Source organism: Alosa pseudoharengus, unplaced genomic scaffold (genome assembly GCF_046254945.1).
Source record: "Alosa pseudoharengus isolate Yale_2024_CS ecotype anadromous, Long Island Sound unplaced genomic scaffold, YU_APseudo_1.1 YU_APseudo_1.1_scf_18, whole genome shotgun sequence".
NCBI lineage: Eukaryota > Metazoa > Chordata > Actinopteri > Clupeiformes > Clupeidae > Alosa > Alosa pseudoharengus.
The window spans coordinates 35,513,845-35,526,344 of NW_027468650.1; the positions used below are offsets into that span (position 1 = coordinate 35,513,845).

Below are 12,500 nucleotides of genomic sequence, written 5' to 3' on the forward strand. Positions count from 1 at the left end.
CGCTGTGCGCTGACAGAGGGCTTGGCCCGATCCGTGCCGAGCGCTTATCTCGCCCGCTATCCATCTATTCTCGCCGAGCTAAGGCTCACAGGTAAGAGTGCGAGGCAAACCCAGATGAGATACCGGGGGAAAAAACAACAGATGAGAGATTGATGGAAAAAAAGAAAGAAAGAAGGAAAAAGAAAACACAGGACTCTCACGTACGGATCTGGAGTTGATCTGTTTTATCCGTGGAGGACCTGGTGGTGGTGGTGGTGGCTGCTTGGAGTGTGTGGTGTTAGTCCAGACGCGTATGGCGTGAGACGAAGCGATTTCATCAGGAATTTCACGGGTGCGACACAAGGGAACAGGGCACGCTCTTAAACACAGTTATCTCCTGACCCCCGTCATCTGCTGTAGCACGTGTGTATGGGTGTGTGTATGTGTGTGCGTGTGTGTGTGTGAGAGAGAGAGAAACAGAGGCCAAGAGAGAGTGAGTGTGTGTGTAGAAGTGTGTATGAGTGAGGTTGTGTGTGTGTGTGTGTGTGCACGCGCATATCTCCAACAGACAGATTAGAAGTCACATTCCTTCAGGGATAATCACTGGCAATGTTTATGTCTTAAAGGGACCTTTTGACAAATGCCCGGCACACGTATCAGCGTTGCCCAGCCATTAGATATCTCTCCATAAGGTTCATTAAAAACCAATACAAAGAAAGACACAGATGGCCCATCCAAGCACTGTTATGTTAAAAGACTTAAGAGCCTAATACACATGCAAGGCTTTGAATAACAGAAATACAATGAATGTCTGTGTGCCCTGGATGTACAGGCGGGGAAAAAACTCATTGAGTTACCACATTATGGAACTTCCTTTCCCAAAGAAATCAGCCAGTACACACTGCCTGAATGGTCTGCTTGATATCAGGAGCATCCAAACATACAGCATTGTTTCCCTATCCCCTATTAAAATAGAATGCTCTATTAATACTCATGTACGTCAACCCCGTCACACTGTCTCTGCTGTATGTCAGAGTTTTTCTATTTCTCAAATTTGTTCGGGTGAGTCACTTATTTCCACAAAAACAGAGTTTCTTCCAGGGTGAACGGGAGCATAGCTTAAATTCTCAGCTTGATTGCCATGCTAACACCCTTGTGTCACAAAACAAGTCATGATATATCGTTCCTTTGTGTTGCAGTCCCCAGGAAGGCTTTCTGGGGGGATTGCACAAAAGCTTGCCTGCATCAAACAATTAACTCTTTGATCGCAGTCCCACTAATGATTTGATCTGGCCGGGGCTTAAGGACACGTTCTGCTGCAAAATAAATGGCTTACCCAAGATTTGTGGGGGCTCAGAAATATGCCTGAGCAAAATTCAAAGAGAGACTGGGGGGGGGGGGGGGGCGGGTTCAGATGAAAAACCTGCACATTTCAGAATAAGCCTGGATTGTCTAGACCAGGCTAATCTTCTGAAAAACCCCTTCCTTGAACCTACGTCTGTGGGTCGGCTTTTAAGTACGGCAGGCATCTGCGGTGGGGTGTAGATAGGGCTGAACTCGCCGAGGTTGGTTGTTGACTCTGCTAAGTGGGGTATTGACAGTGATGCTATTGCTGTGCGCCGGGGTGTGGAGACGGGGCAGAGTGTTGTGGGATGGGGGTGCGGGCAGGGCCGGGCAGCTCGCACACAAGAGGACCCTGTGAATCATGGACAGCTCAGGGGCAGGGGAAGACAGAGGGAGAGGGAGGTGAGTGACTCCACAGCTGGGTGGCTGTTCATCCCCCCAGGTGGAAAAAGACGACAGCCTTAATGAACACAGGGATGCTTTTCCTGGATTTTCCCTGGGATTACTGGAAGTCCCCCCCCCCCCCCCCCCCCCATTACACACACACACACACACACACACATATACACAAACACACACACACACACACGCTTCCCTGTCAGCCAATAAAACAGACAAATATACCGGCTTATGAGCGCAAACAAGGCAGAGGGGTTTCCAGAGGAGCGGCAGCCAAGACTAACTCTGGCAGAGCTCTACCTGTCCCAGGCTAGAACGCCCAGCGCCGTCAGAGCTAAGCGAGGCTGACACGGGAACAACACTGAAAGTTCCGTCACGTCTAATGAACCAATTCATGCGGGATTCCTGTAAGCTTCTGGCCCGCGGACCACCCAGTCATATATCATTTGTCACAGCAGGGCCTCATGTTCATGTATCAGTGCAGAGCCCGCCACTCCTCCTGGGCCATGTGGACCCAGCACACAGAGCGTCTCTCCTGCAGCGACCAAGAAGGAGAGTGAGGGGGCCTTCTGAAGTAACAAGGTGTGAAGAGATATGTCCCATTTATTTTGACGAGGCATTATACTCTCCCCACCCCTCACACACACACACACACACACACACACAAGGTGACACATGACACTTCTCACCTCCTGACAAACCCTGGACTGGTGGCTAGTTATATTTGGAAGAGAAGGAGGATGTGACTGTTAACCAAATTTAAATTTTTCTAGTCACATTTTGGGTCTGTGAGGTATCTCTGTGGTTGGAGCTCTAATGGCAACATGACTCATCTTAAGAACTAAACAAATGATCAATGTGAATCATAGGACAGACATAGAACAGCACTTACTGTACATAGACTACAGATGGTACCTAACTCCCCTGAAGCCTCGAGGAGCAGTTTTATTCCTTCCCATTCATCTCTGACAAGTGCTGCTAACAGGCTCCATCATTTTTATGACATCTACAGATTTAGCTCGATTTTTCTTCTTTTGTTCACGGCTAAATCCGTATCATTTTAAGTGCAGACGTTTCAAAACCTTGGCTCTCAATTCAAAGCTATAATGTCTCGGTGAGGACTGTATGAGGGACACGCAAATTAAAAGCGTATCAGGTGACTGAGAGGAGCCAAAGTGCGCGTTATTTGCAAAGCAGATGGCGGCTCCTGGACCAGGAGACATGAATTGCAATTGCATTCATTGGGGCCAGTAAGCTCCAATAGTGATAGTAATGTAAGCTTAGTGATAAAGGAAGCTGTAACGTGCACAGGGGCAGATGATTCACTTTGTGAGTACATGCATTTCACGGCTGTCAGCAGAACGTGCGGTTTACACTGCACGTTCAAATACTTTGTAACACCCGGGGAACAATAAATCAAACGTTTCTCATATGGGTTATTAAATGAACAGGAGATTATCTTCAGAAAAAAACCTCTCCGCTGTACCACAGCCTCAGTGCTCTGAGGATGACGGTTCGTGGTGTTCTCATGTCCCGAGACATTCATCAAGCTTAGCGTCCGTTTCATTGACCGGTGTCTGGCAGAAACCATGTTTATCTTAACACAGTCAGCAAAGATTGCTTTTGTAAACACTTGGACGGCTAATGGAGGGTGTGATCATGTTATTTTTTTCTGTTTTCTCTGTTTACGATTAGGCTACGGCGCCTCTTCGGCGTTTGGGATACTAATTAAAGCAATGTAGCAAAACACAAGTGTTGCGGCGCAGTTTGCATTCTAGACCGCAACTCAACAGAGGAAAGCACCAGTTTAGCATTGCATAAATCTCCTTCTTGATTAAATCTGGTGATTATGGTTCTACTTTTAACCCATTTAACAGAAACACTGCATGGACGAAAAAAATAAAGCCTTTAATTATTCCCTCTGCTTTGTGCGTATAAAATTGATGGTTACAAACAATTATTATACAATTGCGACAACAATGGGCCTCAGGCCAACACGTCCTCTATCTGGTATGTTAGGCCATGGAACAGCATGCATACGCCCATTACGCACGGATGCTGACCTCACGCTCTCCAAAAAATGAACGATGCACTGGGTCGGTGGGCCGCGAGATCCCGCACCTGTGCCACCTAGGTAGCAGCAACTCCGCGGCACTTGTCACAACCGTCCTCCCTCCCCTCCACTTCAGACCGTTTGATTTCACATGCTGGGCGTGAAAATGAGTTAAGCAACTCAGCGCGTTTGAGCTCTCCACTTTCGCGCTACACTTTAATTTCAGAGATGGCCTGCTCGTTTCTCAGTTGGTGCAGTCGGTTGTATTTCACTAGCTGCCATTCAAGTGCTGACAATCCAGTTTCTTATAAGTGGCTTATCTAATTTTGAGCAGAATTTTAACAGGCCTAGTCGTTGACTTTGAATATAATTACAGTGTAGAAATACTAAAGTCGGTGCTTACCCAGATTTACGAAGCTCATGACCATATCTGCGTCGTTTAAGAATGCACTGTCCTGAAAAGTTGCCAAAGGGGGTCCTTGCGTGGTAAACATGGACTTGTACTGGTCCAGAATTCCGTCCACTTCGTTCTTCTCTTCGTTAGATATGGTATTGTACAAATCCAACATGAAGAGCGGCGCAGAGTTATACTTGCCATGTGAAAGATGAGGTCTAGGTCTATGTGGCAGTCCGAGGATGGACAAAATCTCTTTCTGCATTTCTCTCTTTTCATGCGTCCGTAATCTCCGATGAACGAAGCTCGGATGAACTTCATTGTTGCCATCGAATAAATAATTGCTACCTGCAATAAGGAACATGCAATAAGAGCTCCACCACAACGCCGCGAAAGCAAACCAACAGCTTGTCATTGTATATCCAGTCTGAAATGAATAGGTTGTTATCTGTCAAGACGTCTGAGTTTTCCCAAGTTGTTGACTAAAAGTTTTTTGCGTGGCAGTTGTTCTTGTGCGCTCCGACACTTCGCCAAAAAGAAGCGGGTTAAGCTCCTTTGACAGAGGCACTATCCTTCACGCCATATGAATTATCATCCAATATTAAGTGCTTGAAAGAATTGTCCGAGGTTTTCTTCACTCTTAGATGTCCCCATTAAATCCTCTTTCTGTTGTATTGAAGGAACCATAAAACTTCCGTCAGTCCAACTTCATCCAAATTGCCTCCAATGTTATGTCCCGTTGGAAAATACACTCAAATAACTAAAATAAAGCATCCCGTAGCTATTGGACCGACAGGCTTTAACTGTGACGAGTAATGAATACTGCATCAATTTCGTGGCATATGTATGACTCTCCTGTTTAAAAGATTTTCCAAGCCACCGAACACGCAGCAATAGCCTACTGCCTTGAGTGATTCCTAAATAACGGGAATTAAGCAGGTAGCGCGACGCGTGTAGTCTCAGTACCCGCCCAGTCTTCCTGAAGGGAGGAGGAGCTTTCGGTGACAATTTAATCACTTCGCACGAAACTGAGGTTTTTTTCCCCAGATATGATTCTCTCTCAGGTCATCTGATGCATTCTTAAGCAGCAATTCCCGCGTAACCTTAAACTGAAACACTTGACGCACAGATCAAATCAATTAGAAGATGACTCCCACTCTCTGCGTAACTGAAAATCCCCCTTTCATTTTACTAAAACATATTTTTTGTACTGACGCAAAAACTCTAAAGTTTCAGGACTGGCATGACTCAACGCGGAGTAGCCTACTGCGAGGCCATCGACATACGCTTATTTTCCTGCGTAAGCATGACCCCTAACGATGAAAAGAAAAACAGCAACACTTTTCTGCTGCTCGCACACGCTGTCGGTTATACTGAATGTTTGACTATAGGATTTGCGCTATGCTATGGTAAGACATTGTTTAAACTCCTTGTGGGGCACTGTGCAAACTGGCAAGCTTCCAGTCAGACACTACTTAAGTATGGGGAAGTGTTTAAATCCTTATCTGCCTACAAGTGACTTTTATACAAACTTGTCTATGTACTGGAAGGGGCAGCTTAACTGGGTTGAGTAAATAAAGACCTCTATTTGAGTGGATCAGGTGCGGGTCTGAGACCGGCATGTTTGGTGTTGGTATGTGTGTGTCTGTGTGTCTCCCCTTTGTGGATGGAACAGAACAGAGACTCTACACTGTCTTCTAAAGCCTACTTATGTGCACACACACACACACACAAACACACACGCATAACACACAAACACACATGCACTAACACACACACACACACCATGTTGTGTCTGACAAGCTCAGATTGTTCTGGTAGACAGAGTTCTCTTATCTCTGGGGGGCTGGCAATCTTATCTTGCAGCAGTGAAGACCACGGCATCAAAGCCGCAGATGCAAGCCCCCACCCTAGACAACCAAACCCCCACTCCCACCCCCACCAACTCCCACTGGCTCCACTCCAAAACCCAGGCCATCCAACACTGCTCCAACTTCCACAGCCACAGATGCTATCAGCCTCCATGCTCCAATAATGTGGTGAACAATGAGCTAAAAATGAAGCTTAAAATATAACTTTTTAAAATTGTGTATTTGCCATAGGTTTTAAACATAGCATTTCAAATGACCTTTTCTTTTTTACTCGAGGATCTGTGTTGCATTTTGTATCCCTCCAGGAAGCTTATTTTCAGAGGCGCAGCATAAAAAGTGCTGATATGAATCTGGTGAAGCGACGTGGAAGCCGTTGTAGGAAGCTAGCCGAGAGCAGCCAAAAGTGAGCCCGACCTCGGAGAGAACAATCAAGAAGCCATGAATCACGCTCCTCTGGCTGACCCAGATGACAGTTATGAGAGAGACAGAGAGAGAGAGAGAGAGAGAGCAATAAAGAGAGGAGTTAAGGGTAAACAAGGAGAAGAGCTGTACAGGAGCGTGTGTGTTCTACAAAGGTTATGTCCCCAACTATGACAGTTTGTACACTCACATTGTCTCCTTGTTCTATGTGCTTACTAATTGTCTTAGCATAATGTCGATATACGCATTCGAACATCACAATTAATCTCAAACCCATTTCCATCACATCTCATAGGGGACGCTTGAGCTTAGTGTCCTACTGCATTTCCACTAACATGCTGTAACTCACTAAATTGTGTGGATATCTTTACGACTGGGACTCCGTGTCTTCTCCCAGGGTCTAGTCTAAGTTTTACTGCAGTCTTGCACAACACAGTATCCTATACATCACAGAACAGACTGCTGAAGTCACTACAGTGTTTGCCCATTGCTTGAACACTATAGACACATGCTTACACCAAAGTAACAAGACTTGAAGCTTTTGTTACTATACCTTAAACAAGTGTAACCATACCTAAAACAAAAGTGCTGCTTTGCACTTTATGGCCTCCTTACACCAAACAACTTTGACAAGATTTGGGAAAGATTCTTGAAAGATTGGAGTCTTATGCATAAAGCTTGAATGGGGGGCATTAGTTAAAAGACTACAATCTTTCAAGAATCTTTCCCAAATCTTGTCAAAGTTGTTTGGTGTAAGGTGGCCATTAGTTGCAATTCTGCAACACACTTGCCCCTGCACACTACACTCTATTTCATATATAAGACACTTTGTTCATAAATTATATCTCATGGGTACCATGATCTCTTCAAAACACAAAACACATTGGGTGATCGAAAACACTTAGACACACACCTGAAAATACTTACTTACAAAACTGAACACCAATCAGCCAGCCACAAATACTGTAGGCCTCAGTTGAGCCATTTTGAGAACTTTGCAAGCATGGAGGCAGGGAGAGCAAGAGGTAGAGGAAGACAAAGAAAGAGAGAGAGGAGTAGGAGGTGGCTATGCACGGAACAATATTTCAGATATTAGAGAAACTGGTGGATCGTGATAAATCATGGCCTGACAATGAGGGAAGCTGGGAAGAGAGTCCACCACATCTAAGCCTGTTTTACAGTAGTGTATTTTTGGTTTATTTTTGCATTACTGCATTTAATGTACTGTACTGTACTGTGATGTACAGTATTGAGTTGATGTCATTTATAACCTTTCAGTACTTTCATTTTTGTTTTTTGTCAAAACCTTTGTTGGGAAAAAAACATAACAAAAACTGTAAGTGTTGCATTGAGCTTCACAGAATGCTAACTGATAAACTGAATAAAAGCAGCATTAAAGACTGCAGTGTTTTATATAAAGTACACTAGTGTGTTGCTGCTAATCTGAAAGTGTATTCATTAGGGATGCACCGAATCCAGATTTTTGGGGTTCGGCCGAATACCGAATCCACTGGTTAAGATTCTGCCGAATCCGAAACCGAATACCGAATCCTACTCCATCCTCAGTCCATTAACACAGTAAACACATTTATGAAGTAAATAACATCCACAGCAGTGTATATTTAATTTAATTTTATTTTAACTGCAAATTGAACATGTAGCTCGACTAGAATCACCTTCTTTGGACTGAAAGTACTGCCAAACAACACTTTTTCTGCTCACGAGTTCCATTTTGACTTTCTCACTCACACAGCCTGAGCTACTGCATTCGAACGGGCCACCTACATAAACACCTTCCTATAATCAAAGGCGGCGTCATGACGTCGACCAGTGTAGCGCGCATAGTGTAAGCGTAGGGTTCGGTTCGGTGGGGAAAAATTCTAAGGTTCGGCAGAAACCGAACCCCGTCAAAAAATCCAATATTCGGCCGAATCCGAAACCGAATCCTGGATTCGGTGCATCCCTAGTATTCATACAGTATGATGCAAGTGTATATTTTGTCATCAAAGTGACATTTTGACAAAGGATTGTTAGGTTTTCATAGCTGAGTTTCAATTTGACATACAACCCCAAAACAGAAAAAGTTGGGACATTGTGTAAAATGCAAATAAAAACAAAATGTGATAATATACAAGTTTCATAAACCCATATTTAGCAGCAAAAAGGACACAGACAACATATCTAATGTTGAAAATGAAAATTTGGACTATTTCATGGAAAATATATGTTAATTTTGAATTTGATGCCAGCAACATGTTTCAGAAAAAGTTGGGACGGGAGCATGTCTACCACTGCACTGCTTCACCTCTTCATTTAACAAAATTCTGTAAATGTTTAGGAACTGAGGAGACTATTTGCTAGAGTTTTGAGAATGAAATGTTGTCCCATTACTCCCCAATACACAATTTCAGTTGGGGTATTTTTAGTCATGTTTTTCATTCCATTATGCACCTAATTGGACCAATCTGGACTGCAGACATGCCTTCTTAGCACCTGGACTCTTCCTCTATGGATACATACAATTACATTACAAAAATATGTGCAAAATATTTTCCTGAAATATTCAAGGTCTTCCCTGGAATAGATATTGCCTGGATGGCAGTATATGTATCTCAAAACCTGTATACATCTTTCAGAATTGATTGTGCTTTGCCAAATGTGCAAAATGCCCATGCTGTAGACACTAATGGTCTTCCACACTGTCATAGATGTTGGGTTTGGAACTGAGCACTAAAACAAGTTGGATAGGTTGGATACTTGTATAGGCCATCTCCTCTTTAGCCGAGATGTGTCCATGATTTACAAAAAGAATGGCACATTTTGATTGGTCTACCCACAGGACCTTTTCCCATGTTACCTCAGTCCATTTTAAACAAGCTCAGGCCCAGATAAGAGGGTGGTATTTTCTGTATTGTGTCTCAATACAATTTTGGCTGTTACAATTTATGGCTGCCATTTTTGAGTATCAATTGAGTATCAAACTGTGCACATAGACAATGGTTATCAAAGGTTGTCCTGAGCCCATACAATGCAAAAAGTGCAGTAGAAGAGGGGTTTAGTAGATTAAGTGACAACTGCTGCATAAGAAAGGTGGGGGAGGATTGGGGGGGGGGGGGGCACCAACAAGGTGGGGGGGGGGGGGGGGGCAGGAAGGCTAGGCAATCAAGGACATGGGTAGATGGAGGTGAAATCAAAAATAATAAATAAAAAGTTCTATGGAGATGTGCAAAAGTTGGAGAAAGTCAGATATGTGTGTGTGTGTGTGTGTGTGTGTTTTGACGTGTGATGAAATAAGAAAATAAATAAAAGGTCAGTAGCATAGGGTGAGGGATGTAAAAGTGCTAAAAGTCTTGTAGGTGTGTGTGGGGGGGGGGGGTCATGAGTGCTGAGGAGTGAATGAGTGCAAAGTCAGTATAGTGTGAGTTCAGAGTTCGGATGGCCTGGGGATAAAAACTTCTCCTGAGTCTCTCAGTTCTGGCTTTGTGACTACATAGGCGTCTTCTTGATTTCAGCGGTAGGAATAATCCATTGTTAGGATGAGAAGAGTCCTTCAGAATCTTTTGGGCTCTTAGGAGTACTCTTCTGGAATAGATATCTTGTAGAGCAGGAAGTTGAGTTCTTATAGTACGTTCAGCTGAGCGCACTACTCTCTGCAGAGTACTACAATCTCTAACTGTGGAGTTCCCATACCAGGTGATGATGCTACCAGTTAGAACACTCTCAACCGCTGAAGTGTAGAAGGCCTTCATGATGGATGTAGAAACTTTGAATTTCCTTAGCTGATGAAGGAAGTAGAGTCGTTGTCTGGACTTCTTCAGAACATATTGAGTGTTAACAGTCCATGTTAAGTCTTCAGTAATGTGGACACCAAGGTATTTCAAACTTGTGACTCTCTCTACAGGTTGCCCACTGATCATTAGTGGGGTGTAACTGTAGTTCTGCTGCTGCCTTCTGTAATCCACTACCATTTCCTTGGTTTTATTGATATTCAGTGTCAAGCTGTTAGATTGACACCACTGTGCCACCTTATCAACCTGATCCAAGTAGAGCTGTTCATTGTTGTTACTAATCAGGCCCAAGATCACTGTCATCTGCAAACTTGATAATGGAGGTATGACTACTGTTGGCTTTGCAGTCATGTGTGTAGATGTTGTACAGCAGTGGACTCAAAACACAGCCTTGGGGAGCACCAGTGCTGATGGTTAATGAGTCAGATGTCAGACCCCCCACTCTAACCACTTGGTAACGGTTGGTGAGGAAGTCAAATATCCAGTGACACAGGGTGGTGTTCAGTCCTAAGGCCTTCATCTTTGTGACCAAGGTGAGAGGTACTATCGTGTTGAATGCTGAACTAAAGTCATTGAACAGCATCCTCACATAATTCCCATTCCCCTCCTCCAGGTGAGTTAAGGTGGTGTGCATGAGGTTTGAGATGGCATCCTCTGTAGACCTGTTGGCTCTGTAAGCAAATTGGAGGGGGTCGAAGGAGGCAGGGAGGGATGAGCAGATAATGTTTTTCACAAGCTTCTCAAAACACTTCATCACTGTAGACGTCAGGGCTACTGGGCGGTAGTCATTCAGACATGATGGACTTTTGTTTTTCGGTACTGGAACAATAACAGACTGCTTGAGGCAAGTAGGAACTGTCTCTTGAGCCAATGATGTGTTAAAGTTATAAGTGAACACAGGAGCTAACTGAGCAGCGCAGGATTTCAAAACCCTGTTAGAAATTCCATCCGGTCCAGCAGCTTTTCTACAATTAACCCTCCTAAAGGCATTGCTCACATCGACCTCAGAGACACAGAAAGGTGCATCCTCATTTGCTTCACATGCTGCAGCTAGTGCAAGATAGTCTGTGTTTTTCATGTCAAAGCGAGCATAAAAAGCATTAAGTTCATCAGGGAGGGCTTTACTCACATTCATCATAGGAGGGGACTTTCTTTCAAAGCCAGTGATGGTTCAGAGTCCTTTCCACACTCGTGCTGGATCGATCACCCTCCAAGAAATCAGCTTCAACTTTGTCTCTATAGCGCTGCTTAGCATCTTTAATAGCTCTACGTAAACTATAAGATGCTGCTTTGTAATCCGTCATATCCCCTGAAATAAGCCCAGCATTATAAGTCATGGTGCGTGTCTTTAATGCCGTGTGTGTGTGTGTGTGTGTGTGTGAATATGAGTGTGTACACATAGCATTACTCTATGTGTATGTATGTGTATGTAAAAATAATAAATATGTATGTGCTTACATGTGTTACTGTGTATACTGTAGTATGTATGTATGAATGCACATTATAGTGTGTGTGTGTGTGTGTGTGTGTGTGTGTGTGTGTGTTTATCAGCTGACCCAGTGTAAGGAAGCAGGGGCCCTCCATAAACAAGCGACTGGGAGTCCTGTCATCATGGCGTCTAGACGGAGACTCTTCACCCTAATTAACAGATACATCGTGGGTCACCGTAAACATAACACACACACACACACATACATTGAGAAGAGTATTACTGGACCCAAAACCGTTACTGCTACATGGGTCCACCCTAAATATTTTAATGTTTTTCTCTCCTTTAATCTCATTCTCTCTCACACACACACACACACTGACAGACACAAAAATTACAGTAAGCAAGTAGAGCTATGGGTTTGGTTTATATATATGCAGTATAATTGTGAGTTCACACACTAATTATGTGGTCATAACCATCTGTGTGTCTATACACACATACACCCAAACTCTGAAACATCCACACAATCTCTCTATCACACACACACACACACACACACAAACACACACATACACACACCAAAGTCATTGTCATTACATGCTGGCCTCCTGTCCCCTCTACTTCAACCACAGCCCACACCTGACTTCGCAGCCACCCAGCCAAAACTCCTTTGGCAGCCCTTCTTACTTCAGTCTATCCCTCCCTCCATCCCTCGCTCCCTCCCTCCCCCTCGCTCCCCCCCTCCCTCTCTAACTCACTCCAGTTCTGTTCAGAGTCGGAGCTTAATGCTGGTACTTTTGATGCTGTGGTTTCCGGGCTT

At 44.1% G+C, this 12,500-nt stretch overlaps 2 protein-coding genes across 2 annotated transcripts in view; both read right to left on the reverse strand.

The window, feature by feature from the left end:
* Positions 1-5,098, reverse strand: part of bmp6 (bone morphogenetic protein 6) — a 35,281-nt gene extending 30,183 nt beyond the window's left edge. Inside the window, exon 1 of the mRNA XM_076291066.1 lies at positions 4,179-5,098. Within this exon, the coding sequence (XP_076147181.1) occupies positions 4,179-4,584 (406 nt within the window). The 5' untranslated portion in view covers positions 4,585-5,098. The remainder of the gene's footprint in view (positions 1-4,178) is intronic.
* Positions 5,099-12,433: 7,335 nt separating this feature from the next.
* Positions 12,434-12,500, reverse strand: part of LOC143131426 (enoyl-CoA hydratase EchA19) — a 21,130-nt gene continuing 21,063 nt past the window's right edge. Inside the window, exon 6 of the mRNA XM_076291069.1 lies at positions 12,434-12,500. This exon is cut by the window's right edge and continues 967 nt beyond it. The gene's annotated coding sequence lies outside the window, so the exon portion shown is untranslated.